At 44.8% G+C, this 19,533-nt stretch overlaps 1 protein-coding gene across 1 annotated transcript in view; it reads right to left on the bottom strand.

Moving 5' to 3' along the window:
- RNF217 (ring finger protein 217) overlaps positions 1-14,864 on the bottom strand; it is a 63,925-nt gene extending 49,061 nt beyond the window's left edge. The window contains exon 1 of the mRNA XM_064707985.1: positions 14,229-14,864. Within this exon, the coding sequence (XP_064564055.1) occupies positions 14,229-14,864 (636 nt within the window). The remainder of the gene's footprint in view (positions 1-14,228) is intronic.
- Between the last annotated feature and the right edge of the window lie 4,669 nt (positions 14,865-19,533).

Here is a 19,533-nt window from a genome sequence, read left to right as displayed (position 1 = left end):
ATGCAAAGCATGGACAGCTCTCAGGGAAATCCACCACCTTCGCTAAAGCTTTCATCAGACAAAAGGATGTGACATATAATTACAAAGATCCTACTGCAAGGAAGTCTCTCTCCTGGGCAATTAAACATTGCCAGGAAGAAAAACAAGACAAACTGTTCAAGTCCACAGAAATAAGAAAAGTTCACAATTGAGTAATTTTCACTTGAATGGCACCGATGAACTATCTATAACGTGACCAAGTTTGTCCTCAATTCTGTAAACCTTTTCAGAGTGCTACTACAAACACCCTGTATGCAAAAGGGCTGCTGTGAAAAGGAAACTGCATTTCAAAAAGCTCCTGGCAGGGGAAAGGAAACTTATCCAGGAAAGGGAAGGAGAAAGAGAGCAAAAGTTGGAAGCTGGTGAGGACAGAGGTCACTCTCCAGGATCTTCACAGCACTCACTAGATAAGCATATATCTTTTGAAGAAGCTCAACTTCCTGCCATAAATACAGGTTTTATAACCCACTCAATATGTGTCAGCCAGCCATTGACTTCTTTTCATCCATCTTATTACTTCGGCAGTAGCATTGCATTTTTCAGGTGTTTCAACAGATCATTTCACAAGATATACTATTATCTGATTTATTCCAGAGAGAGCTTCCATCAGTTTTTTCCACCATGGCTTACATATACGAAGAAATCCATTAAAACTGTCAGAAATATTTTCGATGTTTCAACACCTGCTGTTGGTGTCAGCATATGCCAGTTATCATGTTTGTGCAAGGTTTGTTCAAATCCAGAAGTAGGCTTGCTGTGATCCAACTGGTGCTCATACTGATTGCAGAGCCAAAATTTGCATCTATCAGTGCTTCCATTAAATTTGTCTTTCCAGACAGACTTCAGTGGTGAACTTGGAGACATGAAATGATATAATCCTGCAGGAGACCAGTTTAGTCTCATATAAACCTAACTTAACAAGAACTGAATAAAAACAATTCTTTCATGTTGCACAGTCTTCAAAGGTGCAAACACATACAGAACATTAAAACATAAGGCATGTATGCGCAGCTACCAAGCCTCTAACTCTACGCAATATTTATTGATTTTCCCTGTGGATCTAGCTCCTACATAAAGCAGCTATAAAGAACGCAACAGCTTCAACAAGCTCATCTAGACAGTTTGCAGATGTACTTCATGACAAGTACAGAAACTCAATGTTTATTGCATCTCAGCAGCAAAGCCCTCCCTATGTACACCAGGTCAGGCATGTAGCCAGGCGAGACATCACCATAACCCCCAATAAACCACCTTGCAAGTACCCTGAGATTCCAAAGGACTACCTGGCAGCCAAGATAAGTACTCTAAGAATGCCAAAATCTTTCCAACAAACTTGACAGATAATGGTATATAAAACTAGAAGGGAAAAAAAAAAAGAGAAAAAGAGAAAGCAACAACTTAAGAGTGAGATATCAGGAGACAAATTCAGAATGATAATGCTGCAGCCTGTCAACTGAAGCACACAGAAAACTAACAGACAAGGACATTCAACATCCAGCTACTTCCTTCCAGTAATTTACAGCAAATTTGCCCAGGTGGTAATAGTTAGTTTCACAAAAAAAAAAGTCGTTTTCAAAACAGACCCCACGCCCAAATCACATGATTTCAGGGATTGTTTTTCAATGTTACATAGCTCCTCCACCTTAACCATCTGTTCGTTCATTGTTTTAATGTAGAGGCAATCAGTGGAAACTAAAACAATCACTGGTCTTTGCTAAATGCTCTCTCTCACAAGTTTCTTTATACAACAGCCTGCATGCATTCCCTTGGAGAGTTATTTCACAAAGGCATCCTCTGTAGCCTAGGTCAACTCGGGTAACACCAATGCAGTCTCTCCTCTGCCAGCAGAGGGAAGGAACTGCTTGAAAATTGCTCTGATTCAGCCAGAACAGTCTAATCAGAAGCTGTCTCAAAAACTCTGGTTTGAAATTTATTTGAGAGCTATTTCTCCTAAAACCAGTGTGAGATGCTTGACATCACCTTCCATACAAACAAACCAATGCCAGATACAGAGCACTGTTTGAAGCGTGCTGCAAGCAGGTACCCATTGGGCATTACAAAGTATTTTACTGTTTGCAATGGTCAAGAAAAAAACAACCCCAGACAATAAAACTCTTCTACCATTTCCTCATGGGACTCCAGCTTCTCAACAAAGTGCACTGAGAAGCCCAGGCAGCCTTACCATCTAACTGAGCCAAATTCAGCACACAGTGGGGCCACAAGGAAAACCCCTTCTTTTGAGAGTACTGAGGGTGCTGGCTTTGCGAACTACTCTGATACCACCCCTTTCTTCATGATTTCAGAGACTGGAAAGATGCTCCCAAATCCCTCTGATAGAGGCTCACACTGATTTCCAGCGATTCATTGCAATTTTTAGAGTTTTGTGCTGTGCCAAAAATTCTTTACAAGCGCCTACCCAAATGACAACCTCTTGCATTTAGACAGAACAGTTATTTCTTCTCCCAGTTCTGCTTACGCTCAAGTAGAGAATTCTGCATCTGCACAACAGCTCTTTCCTCCTTGCAGTCCTCCTTAGTGCCCTTTTTCTTAAACCTGATTTATTGGCTTTACAGCACCTAGTTTGTGGGGGTGAGGGATTACAAGGGTGGCCTCAGTAAGAAGCTGTCAGAAGTTTCCTCCACGTCCCTGGTGGCTCTAAAGATGGATATGCAGTTTGCCAAGGCTGGGCCCATCAGAAATGGTGCTAACACCTCTGGGGTAATAGTTTTAAACAAGAGAAAAAGAAGTTGTTGTGAAGATGCAATTGTGGCCAGAGAAGAGCAGAGCGAGGACATGTGGGAGGAACAGCCCTGCAGACACCAAGGTCAGCGCAGAAGGAGGGGCAGGAGGTGCTCCAGGCACCAGAGCTGGGATTTCTCTGCAGCCCATGGTGAGTCAGGCTGTGCCCCTGCAGCACATGGAGCTCCACAGCAATGCAGAAATCCACCTGCAGCCCACGGAGGAGATCCATGCTGGAGCAGGTGTATGCCTGAGAGGAGGCTGTGACCTGGTGGGAGACCCATGGAGAGAGGGGCCCCTGCTGCAGCAGCTTGTCCCTGGGGGACTGCACCCTATGGAGATGCGACCCATGCTGCAGCAGTCTGAGGAGGATTGTTCCTGTGAGATGGACTCAGGTTGAAGAAGTTAGCAGAGAACTGTCTCTTGTGGGAGGGATCCCACGATGCAGCAGGGGAAGGGGTCCTCTCCCTGAGTAGGGGGAGAAACTCCTGATGTGATGAACTGACCAAAATCCCCATTTCCAGTCTCCTAGTTCCCTTGGGTAGGAGGTGGAGCTGGGAAGGAGGAAGGGGTGGGGAGATGATGTTTTAAGGGTTTATTTTGCTATTATCCTGTTCTGATTTTGTTAGCAATAAATTTAATTAATATCTCTAATTGAATTCAGTTTTTCCCATGATGGTATTTGGTGAATGATCTCTCTCTGTCCTTATCTCAACCCATGAACCCCAAGTATTTTCTCTCTCTCTCCTGTCCAGAGGAGGACAGAGAGTGGCTTTGGTCGGTGTCTGGCATCTGGCCAGCATCCACCCACTACACCAAGACTCCAAATGAAGCCTTACCACATACAAGTGCCCCACTGCTCTCCTCTCTGTACTAGAACCTCAAATTGCATTCAGGTTTTTAGTGGTTTCATCATTATCAGCCATTTACATCATCTGCCATCATTCACCGAGATCTGCTGTCTCCTCCTAACATTCCAACAGCTGGACATGCTCATACTTGAAAAATAAAAATAATCAAAGACCTCTTCCTTGCTCCTTCTTTTCATCATAAGGATAGATAAAATTCTCCTACATGGGCACTCAATACAGAAGCACAACGATAAGCTAGTATCGTAAAGCTCATTGTCTGGTGCCAGTTCATTACTGATGCAATGAAATGGGACTCCTGCTCTCCTCTCCTTTCTCCAAACATCTCAAAGCTGCTCACTAAAAATCGTGCTTCTAGCCTGTGAAAGCTGTAGTCACAGCCCAGTGCACATGCTAGAACTTTTCTAAAAATCTAGATTAATTTTAAAAAGAGGCTTAAAATTTTTATGGGTCAAAAGCAGTACACCTACAGAAACAAAAAAATCAATTAGAGTGGAAAAGAATATGCTGGAATAGTCATTATTTTGATTGTCTTCAACAGAAACATTAGGCATTTTACTTATACCAAGTAAAGTCATACTTTACTTGGTATAAGTATAAGCTTATACTGTATGACCAAGCTCAAAAGAACCTTCACTATCAAAATTTAATTACGCATACCAGTTCTTCCATGACACCACCATACCTTGCTCTGTTGTATATTTTAAAATGTCATATTCAATACCAATGCGCATTTTGTGTTTTTGCAGAAAAAAAAATCCCAAACAAAACAAAACACCAAAAACCACCAAAAAACACTAAAACCCCATCCACCAAAAAAAAAACCCCAACAAAACATAACCCACATGATAAAACCGCCAAATTCTTCTATAATTTTAAGTTCTGCATCTTTTCACTTGTTATTCAACTGGATTAGGAACAACAAGAGACTTCCTTTGAGAGCTCTGTGGTGCAGAAAAAAAATTCTCTCAAGAAAATAACAACCATACTTGGCACTGCTTGGCTGCAGCAAACTAAAGCTGTCGAAACAAGCAAGATCAAGAGATCTTCAAGGTTCCTCATTTGCAACAATATTCACATGAAAAATTTCACTTGTAAGACTATCGTCAGCATAATCTATGTTACAAAACACATGAGGATGCTTTAGAATTCAGCTAGTTGAAAGCTCATATGCAATGATGCCACAGGCAGTGGAGACAGGACCAGTGGATACCAGCCTGGGCTTGACTGGGCACCTCAGAGCTGGGAGCAGCTTGAGTCACTCCCTGGACCCTGCCAGTCCAAGAGCTGTGGGTGCAGATGCACCTTAGGCACTGGATAAGCTGCAACTTCCGTCTGGATTGTGAAAGAGGAAATGATGCAGCAGAAGGACCAAACTGCAGTTTTGATTCCACTGAGCTCAAATGAAAACCCTCATCTGCCACATTTGTGAACATGTCAATTTCAAATGTTTTGGTTTGACAGGCTGCCACAGTTGCCAAAATAAACTGCTCAACTTAGCACTTTATTGAGTACCAACTTGCGGTGAAATAAACATTTGTATATTGTGCATAACACAATTAGAAGCTGAGTATGAATAAAAGAAGCAAAAATGACTGTGAAAGGTTACTTTTTAAACCAAATCTTTTTTTCTGATGATGGATCAAATGATGCACAAATAGTAGGGAACAAGTAGCAGACTGGGGTAAGCAGCACTGCTAGCTAAAATCACTGTATACCATCACCTTTAGACAAGTTTCCTTTTCTTGACATGGAGAGAAAATAGAATGAGATCCAGAACTCATTTTAGATCCTTAATTTACCAGAAGTGATAGTCTGGCCTTGTCTGACAACCTGTCATGGCTTGGGTGAGGTTCTCATGAAGCATTACACTCTGGGATAATTCAGGTAGGATCTGATGAGTGGCTTTCACTGAAAGAACAACAAATCAAGCCTTGACATGAAATACCTACTTTGCTGAGACAAAAGCACCCAGCGATGTCCATCAGTAACAGCTGCGCCTCACTGCAAGGAAGATTTATATCTTACTGACTGGGAAGATGCTAGTAATTTAAAATAAAGTAAGAATTCCAAATAATGTCTTGAATTCCAAATAATGTCAATGAAAGAATTGATATCTTCAGAAGCTTGAAAATTACTCTCTAAATGTTACTGAGCAATACAACAAAAGCAAGGCTGAATTTACTTTCCATTGTACAAATGAGTGAAAATTTCTGAGTCTGCTTGATTTCCACTTCCCTTATGTAAGACAAATGGGGACCACCAGATAAATGCATACTTTGAAATATCCAGATTTTAATACTGCATTGCACTTTGGCCACTTTGAGGCCTAGGTGCACCTGTATATGTCAATAATGTCAATAATGTCAATAAATGTCTAACAAAAACAACACTTAGACTGAACTCTAGTGTGTCACAACTCCTTTTCTAACCTCCGTATAGATCTGTTCATCACAGAAAAACATACTAACACGTACATTTTGTAGTTGGTATGCAACACTAGGAATCTAAATACTGTGAGCTATCATCGCTCTTTTGCAGATCCATCCATTCCAAAAAAGTCCAAAGTTGCACATTCTTTCCATTTTTAACCTGCATGCTAATGCCATAAAGTTACTAAACAGTTTCCAAGCTACTGCACAACTGATCCGCACATGCATGTAGAAAAGCACTGAGCAATTTATATGCTTGCTCCTGTGAGGCTTCTAAGGGGACAAATTTTACACTGCACAAGTGCACTGGAATGGAGAGGCATAAGATATCCTTTCCCCAGCTAACACTCCCATAGTGAGCAACATTAAAATGGCTGAAAGGTAAAGAAGCCCCTCCCCACATTTCCTTGCCCCCCTACAGCAGCAATAGTACTGACTGTAGTGAAGGACACTATATTCTTTTTGCCTCTGCAGGGAAATGGCACCTCACAGGCACTCTGTAATCGTGTCACAGATGGGATGCTTTACCTACCTACTCCACCCACCCTGCTGCCCATGGGGTATAGAAGTCTTCCAGCAGCTCAGTAGAACACTAACCCATTATTTTCATGGAAGTTCTATACTTTAAAGTGACTTTAGAACCCTTACTATTTCTTTTTTTCTTTTTTAAAGCTAGATTTATTTCCTGCCTACCTCCATCCAACAGGAAACCAGAAAAAGAGCAAGTCCCATTTCACTTTCTGGCCACCATTTACCAGAATATCTGGCCAGTACTCAGCTGCAGCTTTTAATAGAGGCCAAGGATCCACCCTACTTGGAGGCCACCAACCTTCACAATTCCCTTTTGTTTTGTGAAAGCTTACCCTGAGCAAGTCCACCTTCTGGAGCAATCTAATTCCTACACGATCATCATGCCCTTCCCATCCCAGCAATCTTCTTCTCCCTTTTCTTCCTTCCTTGTATTGTGTGAGCCACCCCACAGAGCCACGTCACAGCTGAAACAGTTTGGATGGGACTTCCCTTTCCTACAAGCTAAAGGGACAGAGTCACTCAGATCCCCATCCCACACCCCAAGCTGATACACCACCATTCCTACAAGATCAGGAAGCCAAACCAAGTAAATCAGAGAGGCACCTGCCTTTGCTGCCATCCATATCATGTTAGTGGTAGAAAACAATCCACAATGGCATCAGGATGACTAAGCTTGAGAAAATAAAACTTTGCCCTTTCTATTTTCCAGTACAAAATCTTATATTGTTCGTGCTGTACTTAATAAAAACATCACTGTGGAAAATCAGCGCTCTGCAGTCTACTTAGCACGCTTGGAAGGGTGACAGACTTGGAAATTTCTTTACCTTTTCATGGACTTCTAATATAGAAACTGCACAGCCTTTCTCACAATTAAATGAGAGCAACAGCATATCCCAACAAGCCTGTCAATGAAAATATACATCAATCTCAAATCAAAGCAGTGAGGCAGCATCTAAGGTAAATAATTGGATGTTCTAAGGACTTGAACATGGAACCTAAGCCATTTCAGGTTTAATTCAAAATCTGGCCTAAAATACTGTTAAACTTCTGACCTTCCACACAGAAATCCATAAAATTTTCTTCTGAGTAAAGCCTTGAATTTTTCACCCTAATTTTAACTTCCAAGTAAAATTAATTTCTTTGCCTTACCAAAAATTTTTCAAGTACTTAAAAAGGGACTCAAAAATTAAACAGCCTTTTCATGACAAGGCAAATTTGTCACTTTTTCCAGTACAGAAAAAGTACTATTTGGCTAACAAAACTCTATAGACAAGGACTTTTTTACTTTTAAAATATAATTAATCAAGAAAATACTTTAAAAAAAGGAGCAAGAGAAACATAAGCACAAGCAGATAAAGCATACAGAAAGACAGATAAACCTGTGTGGCTAAGTAATGTTCTTCTTCAGGGGGAAGCCTCCAGTTTGAATTCTTTTAAAGAAATTACATCCCTTACACCTCTTAATCATTTTGACAATGTACTGACATCCTGGCCATTTAAAATACATACTTTCCTCGAGCCTGGCTGGTTTAGACAGCAGGAAGCAAGATATTTGTACAAGAAGAAAAGAGGAATGAAGGGCCAAGAGGCCCCAGAGCAGTTGGAAGAAAAGTTGCTCTGGGTGGAGAAGCAGTTATGGGGCAGAGGTGAGCTGAAGGCCTTCCCAACCCTCATTTAACTCCTTCATTTCTTTTTGTTTGGGCAACTAAACACCAACAGTTCCCTTTTCAATTCATTTAGTTTTACATTCCCTGGACTGATTTCATACCTGTGCCTGGTAGCTCCTGTGAACAGCTGGTGGGGGCAGTGGGAGGGAGGGCTGGCAGCAGATGATCTCCTGATGGCTCAGCCTGTCAGTGGTCCCCAAAGCCAACACCACCCACAGACCAGTGAGGTGCAACACACTGGCTGTGAGACACAGCTGACAAGGAGGGCTTCTGCTTCACAGAAATAACACATTTTCATATTAGGTCTCAGCCCCAACTAAAACAAAACTGGTTTCCATCTCCCACTGCAATTTCCCATTCACAGGAAAACCTTACACCTCAATCAACTTTACTATCACCATAGCACCCACCATTTACCCTTACCACTCGGTACCAACATCAACAATTTCATGATGCCATTCATCCTCCCCTCAGGAACTGAGACCTTTCTCCATCAGCAAAACCCTTCCTGCAGCTGTTCAAACATGACACCATCTATTCTAGCCTCAGTATCTCAGATCCCAGAGTTTTACTGAAAATGTTCTTTGCTGTAAGAACAGCTACTCTCTTCCGCTTCACTTCATAACAGCATGGCTAAGAAAGGACAGCCACAACTCCAGCTCTACACCTGCCAAAGACTTACCCAAACAAGAGGAAGTCACAGCTAGCCACAAAGAGTAAGTAAGCTTGAAGCTACTCCTGCACAGGGAACTAACATACCACGTGCAGTGCCCATATGCTGACAGAGTACCTAGGACTACACCCAGTGGGAACCAGGCAACATTATCATTCAAGAACATTGCTCAAAACTAGTTTTCTTTAAAATTAATTTCAAAGCATATTCATCAACGCTGAATTTTGTAAACTGTTCCAAACTTAAGTTTTGGCACAAACTGGATTCACCAAGAAGCATTCAAGATGGACTTAAATTCTGCCATGTATCTTGTCAACTTGAAAGAGTTGAGAGAAGTAACTCACAATCTTAGAGGGACCTGGGTAACATCCTGAACTGTGACATCTGCCTAAGCAGCAGCAGTTTCAAACTGGTACTGTATACAACGCATGAGGAGAACACTACAGACTTTCAGAAGCTGCCTGCTGAAAATGTCAGAGTAGTTTAGGTGCTCCTGGAGCCTATAGGCTGCTTGCATGTGATGGACCAAGTCTATCTGCCTTCTTCTCCTCAGAAGCACAGCCAGCTTACAGTGGCTGAGGCTGCTGATTTGGTTTAGAAAGCCTGCAAACCAGCAGGTTCTTTTCTCCTCCTGCACCTCTCTTCCTCCTTTGGAAACTTCTGCATTCTTGCAATGTCAGCTGGAGGGGTGGTCGCTCACCCTGCCACGACCTCCTGGCAGGCAGTGTGCAGCTGTCCCAGCAACTCAGTAGCTAGTGTTAGAGCAAGATTTTAGATTAATTACCCTTGCAAACACAGAGCTGCTTCTGCACTGAATGACAGTGGCCCTTCTGAGCTCTGGTTTGACTCAGGGCACAAGCAGCTCATTAACCATCAGATGATTCAGCACTTGGTGCCCACATTTCTGCTGGCTGGTTTTCATCAGCAGACTTCAGCTTTGAAGATGTATCATTTATATGATACCATCAGACACCTGACGAGACACAGGTGTCAAGGCCCTCCAGCTCCAAGCCAGTGCTAGTTTTATGTGATGCAGACTGCTCTCCAATTTTACTCTTCACTATGCAGGTTTATAATCACATTCCCCACAAAAATCCTGATGTAACAGTCAGCAGATTTTTTTTCTCCAACTCGTTCAGAAAGAAATCATGCACAGAAAAGAGCGGGGTCAAAAAAAAGATCTCAGGTCACAGACAAAGACTGAGGTCCTGAGCAGAGGAAGGATGATCTCCACATTTCACGGTCAGAAGAAAGAAGGATTTTTGTCCTACCAAAGCTAAACATGCGCAAAACACTGTCAGATGCAGTCCTTCCCCACCCCCAACCACTCCTTCTGATTTACTCATGGCTACTAATCTCATTAGAGTTCCTATAATTAAAGCACCATAAAATCTGATGAAGAATACAGTATGGTGTTTAAATTAACTCACCCAAAGTCTTTTACTATAAGAATGACTACTCCAACAGCATTACAAGATTTACAAAATAAAGCTTCACTAATGAGCACAGCATCAAAACTGGATTATCAAGTTTCCCTATTTGCATGTAGAAAAAGCAGGCACCGAGGTTTCTATAAAACTTTTGCAGCCATTTTATAGGAAAAGTGAAATGCTCCCTCTTTCATAAAAATACAAGCAGCCCAGAGTGGTTAGGCAGTGAATCACTTTTTTAGCAAACCTTGGTATACTCACTTTCTGAAATAATTTGGGTCTGGTGCCATGTTTAATGAAGAGAAAGATGGGAAGTGAAAGAGGTGAAGGAGATACAGATGTAATATTACACCTGTGAGATTAAGTGTCCTGGTTCTTGCTTCCCTATCCCAAGTTTGTATCCTGGATGACAGCACAGAAACCCACAGCTTCCAGCGGAATGGGAAATGGTTCTTCCACACTTTTGATCCCAACCTCACTCAACACATACCTGAGAGTCCATGGAGGGAGAACACTGGCCCTTCAGACAATCACACTCTTGAACCTCACCCATTTAGCATAACAAACAACAGCTCTGGGCTGCATCAGTTCCTGGGGACAGGGCTTGCTGAGACCTGACTCAGGCTCTGTGGGATCCACAACAGATCCTGAGCTCCACACAACCTCTTCCACAACAACCCATACCCATCAATTACATCATCAATTTCTTTGAGTCCAAACAAATGGTCACAGAACTTTTTTGTGAATTGTAGATCAACTGGTCATACTCAGACTCCAAAGAGCTCCAAGTACTCTGTGACTATCAGGATGTGAGACAGAAGTGCCAAATGGAGGCAGAAGTAATGTCACATGATTTCCCAAAGTCAGGCTCCAGATCAGCCTGGGCATTCCAGGCTTGTCTGCTAAGCTTCTGCTCCAGTCACTAAATCTTTGAAAGGGATTATGCAGCAAGGTGCCAGTGATAAGACTGGACTTGACCTCTAAGGACCTTCAGACATTACCCTCATTTTCCAGCACGATGAGCAACTACTCTGCAGTTGGAGTATTTTCATCTGGCATTTCTTTTAAGAATGCCTAAAACTTCGGTTGATTTTTCTTATCTATAAAGGGCTTGAAGGCAGAAGTTCTGATGCTTTTATATATCTGCATAGAAGAAAGCATGGTGCATTAACAGAGTTTTTACTTTGCTACTCCATTAAACATCATTTCAGGAATCACAATGAAGCTATCATGAAGAACACAGCTTTCTCCAGTGAGAGAACACACACAGACATCAAAGACTACACAAATTATTTTAAGTGCTATACTTCTGCCAATATATTCCACATTTTCATCATGAGAGACCACTCCTCCAGAGATGTAGAGTCAGCCAGGGCAGAGATTACTATTTCTCTGACAAGAAAACCAGATCTAAACTATTCACAATGCTGCTTGGCTATTTTTCAATTGTTTTTTGTTTGTTTTCAATTTTACGAACATTCTTAAATCGGGCTAATCAGATCCAAAATGTAAGACCTTTCAACATTTTTAAACAAAAACAGCTTTTCAGCATTTATACCTTTTGAACATCTCAATTTTTTTTTAATTTTCTACAAAAAATGCAAAGTCTCAAAGATGAAAGGTAACTTGATTTCTAACCTATACTGGCTTTTCACTCATTCTTCCCAAAAATTCTTCTAACATAACTGACACAGAGATGTCTTTCTCTCTCTCCAGAATGACTCACAGGGTCCTTCCACTGCACAAAGGAAGGAGAGATCACTTCTTGTTCTTCTTGAAGAAATATCGCTTTCTTGTCCTTTTCAAAAAGGAAGATAAGGGAAGAACACATTGGACTGTTGTTGCATTTTGTTTCACTTTTCCCTAACAAATTTATCAAGCAGCTAAAATTCTGCCTGGTCATAAACGCATCTGTAACAACATGTCCACAGAAGTGCTCTGTGAATCTCACTCCTCAGGATCAGCATCCCTGCCCCACCTTTAAAGCACAGCAGCTAAGTATCCATATGGCCATGTGCCATATGTGTGCCTTCCTTTCCCCAGCTGCTGGGACCAGCTTTGCAGGTGCTGAGCAATCGTAGCGGCCTCCTTGGAGGGCATCCCTGCATACACATCCAACACCTGGCCAATGCTAAACCCACTCCATAGCACAAATACCCACTTCCTAGCCAGCCAGCTATTTCAGCCACCAAGCTGCTGCTTCCTCCTCCCAGAGTTCAGCCTAAACCAGGCAGAAGAGTTCTTCAGTATGGCTTTAGATACCAGATCATGTAAGTTCCATTACATCGCTGTAAACTGCAGGCACCTGGAAGACATGGGGAAGATCACCCTGACATCACAACACTTGTCAATTTCCAGCTTAAATGAAAGGCAATACTCTGACATATGACCTCAGTGGTAGACAGCAAAGCAGCACAAATGTGCACTGACAATATAATCTAAAAACTTAGTGAGAGTTTGCAGTCTACCACTTATCTACAAATCAAATCATTCTGTGCATCAAGTCTCAAGAAGGCTTATTAAGTGTTCCTGAGTTTCAGTGTTACAGGAAACACACAAAACATTAACTCTGACCATCCAATCCATCAGTTCCCAAGTAAAGCCCTTCACTATTATCTAAACATATCCAAACAAGATCATAAAAATGCTACTGAGTTTATTATTAGCCAAAACAAATACTACCAGCACCAGCAAATGCTACATAGGCTACCAGGGCCCAGAGAGGAGCAACTTGCACTTCAAGTGCAATTTCCAAGCAGTGAAATGTACTCTGGTCAGAAGAGGCCTGTCAACTATTTATGGATTGCAGGAGTAGCTGTAATCATCCATTCCTTCCCTACACATACAGCCCAGTAGGAGCACAAACTGACCCAGCACCGCACCAAGCCCCAAACAGGTGAAAAAATTCATTCCCCCAACAAACTAGCACATTTCCACCAGGCACATCCTAAAAGCTTCTGCTGAATAAAAGCATAAAGGTGGTACACAACAGGTTTAGTTGATTTTGTTTTTCCCACACACACATACTTCTCCCATTGTTCTTCGTGTTTAGGGTATGACTACACTAGCAGCAGAAACACACAAATATTCAGTGAGCTAAACTAACTACAGAAAGACAGAGCAAAGACAGAGCTTAGTTATAAAGCTAATTTCGGCTTGAAATAGCAGTTCTGACTGACAAAACAGTGATGAACATGTAAGCACCCTATATGCAAGCTATCTACCAGGATGACCAGGTGCCTGCTCAGGATAGACAAGTTGTTTTCAACTTTTTTCCTCCAAAGAAGTTATTGTGTACTGTTGTTAACTGCAATTGTTCACCAACAGTCACACACACAGTATTTTAAGCTAGTACAACTGCTGCAACATCAAACGCAGTGTCCTGCGAGGAGCAGGCCGAGCGGCTGCACCGAGGGCCCGGCCATCGAGCGGCAGCGGGCAAAGCCCCGGCCCCAGGAGCCGCTTCGGCGGCGGCTGCCAGCGCTCCCGAACTCCGCTCCTTATCACTCCTTGGCCGCCTCTTACAAGAAAACTGGTGCCGCCGGTCAGGTAACAGCAGGAGTTTGAGATTTCAAAGCGAAAATTCTTATAAAGACGGCCAGAGCCTAAAAACGCATTAGCGACCAGCCCGACCAGCCGCGCACGAACGCGGAGAGCAGCGCTTCGGGAACGGGCGGTCGCTGACTCCGCAGCCCACACGCAGGTGGCGGCCGAACGCGTTCCGTACGGGACGGGAAAGGCTCGCTCTCCCTCCGCACCTCACGGCCCAGCCCCGCTCGCCGGGCTGCCCGAGCATGCTGCGGCCACAGTCCCCCCAGCACACCCCGGCTGCGCCCGCTGGGAAGTACCTGGGAGCTGAGGTACCGCCGGAGGCACTCCTCGCACACCGCCTTCTTGCAGCAGGACAGGGGCTTGATGGGCTTCTCCTCCAGGCACACGCGGCAGCTCAGCACCAGCAGCGGCCCGAACTCGCCCGCGATCAGCCCGGAGAAGGGCTCGGGCAGCAGGTACAAGTCCACCACCTCGATGCTACCGCCGGACGACAGCGGGTCGTCGCCCGACACCACCCCGCGCCGCGCGGGGGGCTGCCCCACGCCCGGGCCGCCGCGGGGGGAGCCGGGGGCCGCCGCCGGCCGGTCGTTCTCCACGCAGTAGACGGTGCAGTACACGTGCCGCCGGGGGGGGCGGCGGCGGCCGCTGCCTCCCTCCGGCCCCTCCTCCGCCGGGGCCGCCGGCTCCCCCGAGCCCGGCGGCTGCTCCGGCCCGGCCGCCGCCTCCGCCTCCTCTTCGGCTCCTCGCCGCTCCGGGCCGGCGGCGGCCGGCGGCAGGTCACCGCCTTGCCCCGGCCCGGCCGCCCCGCCGCCCGGGACCGCCTCTCGCGGCGAAGGCGGCTCGTCCGGGCCGGGCTCCCGCGGGTCCCCGACCGGGCTCGGCGGCGCGGCGGCCGCCCGCGAGGTGCTCAGCGAGCTCTGCTGCTCCCCCATCGCAGCCCGCCGCCGCTCCTTCCCATCCAGCCGCCTCCCGGCCCCGCTTCTGCTTCCGGGTCCCAAGCCCCGCTGCGCCGAACCCCGCGCTGCCCGCCCGCGGGAGCTGGCCGCCGCCGCCCGGTCTCCCCGCCGAGGGGCTGCGGGCGCGGGGGAGGGAGCGGCGGCAGCGGCGGGCGCCGCTCCTGTCAGCGCCGCCCGCGGGGTGCCGGCCCGAGCCCGACCCCCATGCCGGGGAGGACGCGGGCAGCCTCCCCTGGTGCCGCGGGGCAGCGCGCCCGGCCGCGCCCCGCAGCCGCCCCGGCCCGCCCCGCGCGTCACCGCCCCCCGCCCGCGGCGGCCGCCCCGCCGGGCGCGCCCGCCTCCCAGGGCCGGCCCGCCCCCGCCCCCGCCCGCGTGACGCAGCTGCTCGGCTGCGCCCCTCGTTCCGCCGTAAACACGGCGTGGCTGCTCCCACGGCTGCGCCCGGCATCGGCACCGCCAGGCGTTGTCCTGGGCCCCAGGTTCCCTCCGACGTGTGCCGGTACCTGCGGCCCGGCCGCAGCGTAATGTCCTCTGAGTACATGGTGAGCGTCCGATTAAAAATCAGCCCCGAAGGAAAAAATTGTGGTGAGCATCATCGACTCCGCTGTGAGAGCCACGCACTAACATCAAGGCAATAGAGTGACATTCACAAAAATAATTCAGACTGTTAGCAATACGAGTATCCACACAGGTCCGAAACGATATTTGCTTCTTCAGGTACTGACGAGGACTAGGGGGATGCATGGACATTCTGCTCCAGAGCTGGTCAGTATGCCAGTGCCTCTGCTTGAAGATGGTATCTCCAGGCCTTGATGTCATCATTTACATCATCACATAGGGAGGATGTCATGGAACTGATGCTGCAGCAACCTTAACGTGGATTGTGCAGTTTCCATCCCGAACTTTGTGTTCCTCCGTGGTTAATTAGATGCTCTGCTTGAGAGGACATGGCGTTTGGCTTAACTAGAGTGAGAGGAGGAGGTCTGCAGGTCGGGAGATGACAATCAGGGACATCATGGCTGTCTGCATGTCGTACCCTCAAGCCCAGTGAGCTCATGATCTCGGGCTCACTCAGGGAGCAGCTCCGTGCGTTTGCCTGGCTCTGTGCTTGAGCTCAGCAGCGCAGCTGCTCAGCTGCAGTGTCCCACAGTCAGGGCATTGAGGACACTGTATGCAGCCAGTTCAGCTTTTGGTTCCTGTGTGGCACTGAAGTACACGTGCACTCTGGGATGGAGCTGAGCCTCTCAGAAAGTCACACAGGGTGGCTGCTGAAGGCTGGCACTGGAGGCACCGCAGGCTCTGTGGAGCAACTGACAACAGCTGCTAGCTTGGAGGGGCTCTTGGTCTTGAAAATACTGTATTTCTTGCAGACCCAATCAGATGTGAGAGTCAGTGGGTATGAATTTGTGCAATGTCCAACTATAGTTACTCTTCCAGGAAAACAATGTAGAGGAATTATTTCTTTTAAACAATATGTGTAAATTTTCTTACTTGAGCCTTTAGGCATTATGATCCCAAAGCTTACTTTGAAAATGCCAAGTGTAGAACTTCTAATGATTGAATAAACATTATAATTTCCTTCAGGCCTACCACTTAAGAACTTGGAACTTCAAGTAAAAACTAGAAAGATGGTTAGCATCATTGTAAAAGCCAGAATGTTGCTCCACTGTTAATCTGGAAATGCGTGTGCTAAACCACAGCAGGGGAAAAGGGTCCTTCAGGAATTCAGGATGGCAATGATAATCATACTTATCTGAGGGGAAGCATGAAGCACATAGGAGTTACAGAATTATCTGTGCCCTACTAGCCTGTGGTCTAAGGACGGGTAGTTCAGTGGCCTGTGCCCAGCCATGGGTCCTGCTGGTCCTGGCTGTGAAGAGTGAGCAGATGTGCCAGCCCAGCTGTTCCCAGGGTCCCCATTCTGTCTGAGATTGTGGGATTTGCCATGGCCTTGGCTGGTGAGCAGCCCCCAAGGGGACTCTCCCACTCTTTGACAAACATATCAACCAAGACTTTGCAACAAGTCTTTGCCATATTCTGTATGTATTCTCTCAGGTATATTGAAAAAGTATGAAATTATACAGTAGTAGACAGAAAAAAAAAAAACAGGCTTGAGGAAAACATAACATGACCTGCTAGTATGTACTGATGGCCTTTCCCCTGTGCCTTTACACAGACTCATATTTGAATGACATTAAGGGAGAATTTTCACAAAGAGACCACCCCAGCCTTCCATCAGCCCCCAGTAATCCGACAAAACAGGATTTTGTGTTGCATGGCCCTTGCTTATTCTGCAAGAGAGTTGGTGAGAGACGGAGCAGTCATTGAGGGGTGCTGGTTCTGTGGCACTGCTGGTGGGTGCCTGGGTGCACGAAGCACGAGTCTGTACAGGGATGAATGTGTGGATCCCAAAGAGGCTGCACTGCTGCTGACAGGCTGCATGATGTGTCTTAGGCTGGCTGTTGCCCAGATTTTGAGAAACCACGAGTCAGATTTGCATCCAGAATGAGTCTGTTGCTAAAACTTTCTTGGTTTAAAACGTGATTTGAGATCGACACATTTTACACTCTCTGTAGAGCATGTCTGTCTAGCCTTACAGAAGATATTAGAAAGATAGCAGCACTGCTGGATTTGCACAAGATAACAGATTAAAATAAATTATCCTACAGAGATAAATCTTTTTATCTCCAAACTGTTTGGTTTACAAGAACTTCATTATGTTTGAGCACAGTTGTGTAGAACTGAGCCTAGTTGCTTGAAAAATCACTTTTCTCCCTGTGATGTACTGCCAAGTCAAACTCCACAGAGATTCACACATTTCAGCTCTGCAAATGAAGTATGAAGAAGCAGCTGGCAAGGCATTAATTATTTGTGAGACATCCCTGGTTTTGGAAAGCTCTGTCCACTAGAACCTAGATTTGTTAACTTTGGGAACATAGCAAATTCCATAATACTATTCTTCTCTGTTGAATAAAATTGGAGGGTTTGGTTTGAATAGGTATGTTTATGGCTGGTCCTTTTACTCATGCCTGATTTTAAAGTTCCACAGCTTAGCACCAAGGTTCTAGCAATGTCCAAATTTGGGATTGTTTTGGGTTTTTTATTATTATTGTTATTAATTATTCACACTGAACAAGGAGGTTGTGATGGCTATTGAATCAATTAATTGCATTTTTCCAAATTTGTAAAATTTTCCAGAGTAATGCCTGAGAATCTCCACCCTTGTTTTCTCTCTTTTTTCCTTCTTCCCTACCTTCCTTGCTTTCCTTTAATCAAAGAGCACAAGCTTAAGTAAAATTTCAGCAATAGAAAATACTGGGCTATGCAGCATATAGGCAAACTGCAGAACTCGTTGCTGCACAGTCATGAAAGCAGTTCTGTAATGAATTACAAAACTGATTAGATACTTTCTGCAATACAACAGAGCTAAACAACTGTGCTGTTTGTGTCTTATATCTATCTGTGTGTATACTTATATGTGAAAGGAGGATTTAATTTCCCAGGGCTGTGATTCCTGAGACTTCTTGAAAATTACGTTTACTAAAAATGATTAATGTTTTTAGAATAAGTAATTAACATTCATTCTTCTGGGCTTATGCTGATAGCCTCTGAGGAAATGTGAAGCCTTCTTTTTCTATGTAGTAAGTAATTAGCTGGCAGTATGGTACTGGGTCATTGGGTGCAGAACTTACTTTTTGAGGGGGATCCTTGGGCTTCTGTTCATCTTGTGAGGTGGAAGTTTCGCATATATGTTACAGAAAGTGTAGGTTAGAAAAAGGCATGCACTAGAATAATTTCTTATGAGCATCCTAATTAGATCAGGAAGAATGACTGTGTGCCTAGTTTAATTGTTACAGTATTTATTTGGAAAACAGTCTGTGCCATTATTTTTATCTGGCACTATGGAAACAACCTTCAAAACATAACTGTGTATCTTACACAGTTACTTAAACAGATCAAACCCATTGTACTACCTATGGTACTTACTGCCCACATCTGGGCTAAGGAGAGAAAATACCTTTCTAGAATTTCTGGATCTTTCCAAACAGATCTTACCAATGACTCAAGTCATATTTTAAAGGGCACTTAAAACCTTATTTGCTTTTCTTGTTTTGGAATTATTAATTCTACACACTTCTTCAAAGTCCTTTTTTACACTTGCAACACTGTTTTTATTTTCTTGGTTTTCTGCCTGCATCACTAGTTTTTAGTATGTTTATCCTTTTTCCTATCACATCTTCACTTCTTAAAATTGTCACAAAGATCTGTATTTAGCCTACAGCTTTGTAGAGAGACTCATGCCTGCCTTTGTGTTCTGGATATTGCTGAATCCAGTTTCCCACTGAAGGCTAGACCAACCAGAAACTTAAGCTGATGGAAATTACTTCCCTCCCCTCATCACTCAAATCTTTTATTCTTCCAAGATTTTCTGACCACATTATGTCCATTATGTCACCCGGGTTCATAAATCAGGAATCACTTTCATCTTCAACAAATGCAAAGAACCACTTGAGGGAAGCAGGAAACTTACTTTTAATAGAATGGGAGTATATATTTTCAAGTTCTTGAGGTTAAAACTGAGAAACTGAGCTAGGAATCTCATGACCATGGCTTGCTTCCCCAGGTGAACTTATTTGCTGTTAGT

This window comes from Zonotrichia leucophrys, chromosome 3 (assembly GCF_028769735.1).
Source record: "Zonotrichia leucophrys gambelii isolate GWCS_2022_RI chromosome 3, RI_Zleu_2.0, whole genome shotgun sequence".
Taxonomy (NCBI): domain Eukaryota; kingdom Metazoa; phylum Chordata; class Aves; order Passeriformes; family Passerellidae; genus Zonotrichia; species Zonotrichia leucophrys.
The sequence above is the reverse complement of the archived record's forward strand: the minus strand, read 5'-3'. Positions and strand labels throughout refer to the sequence as shown.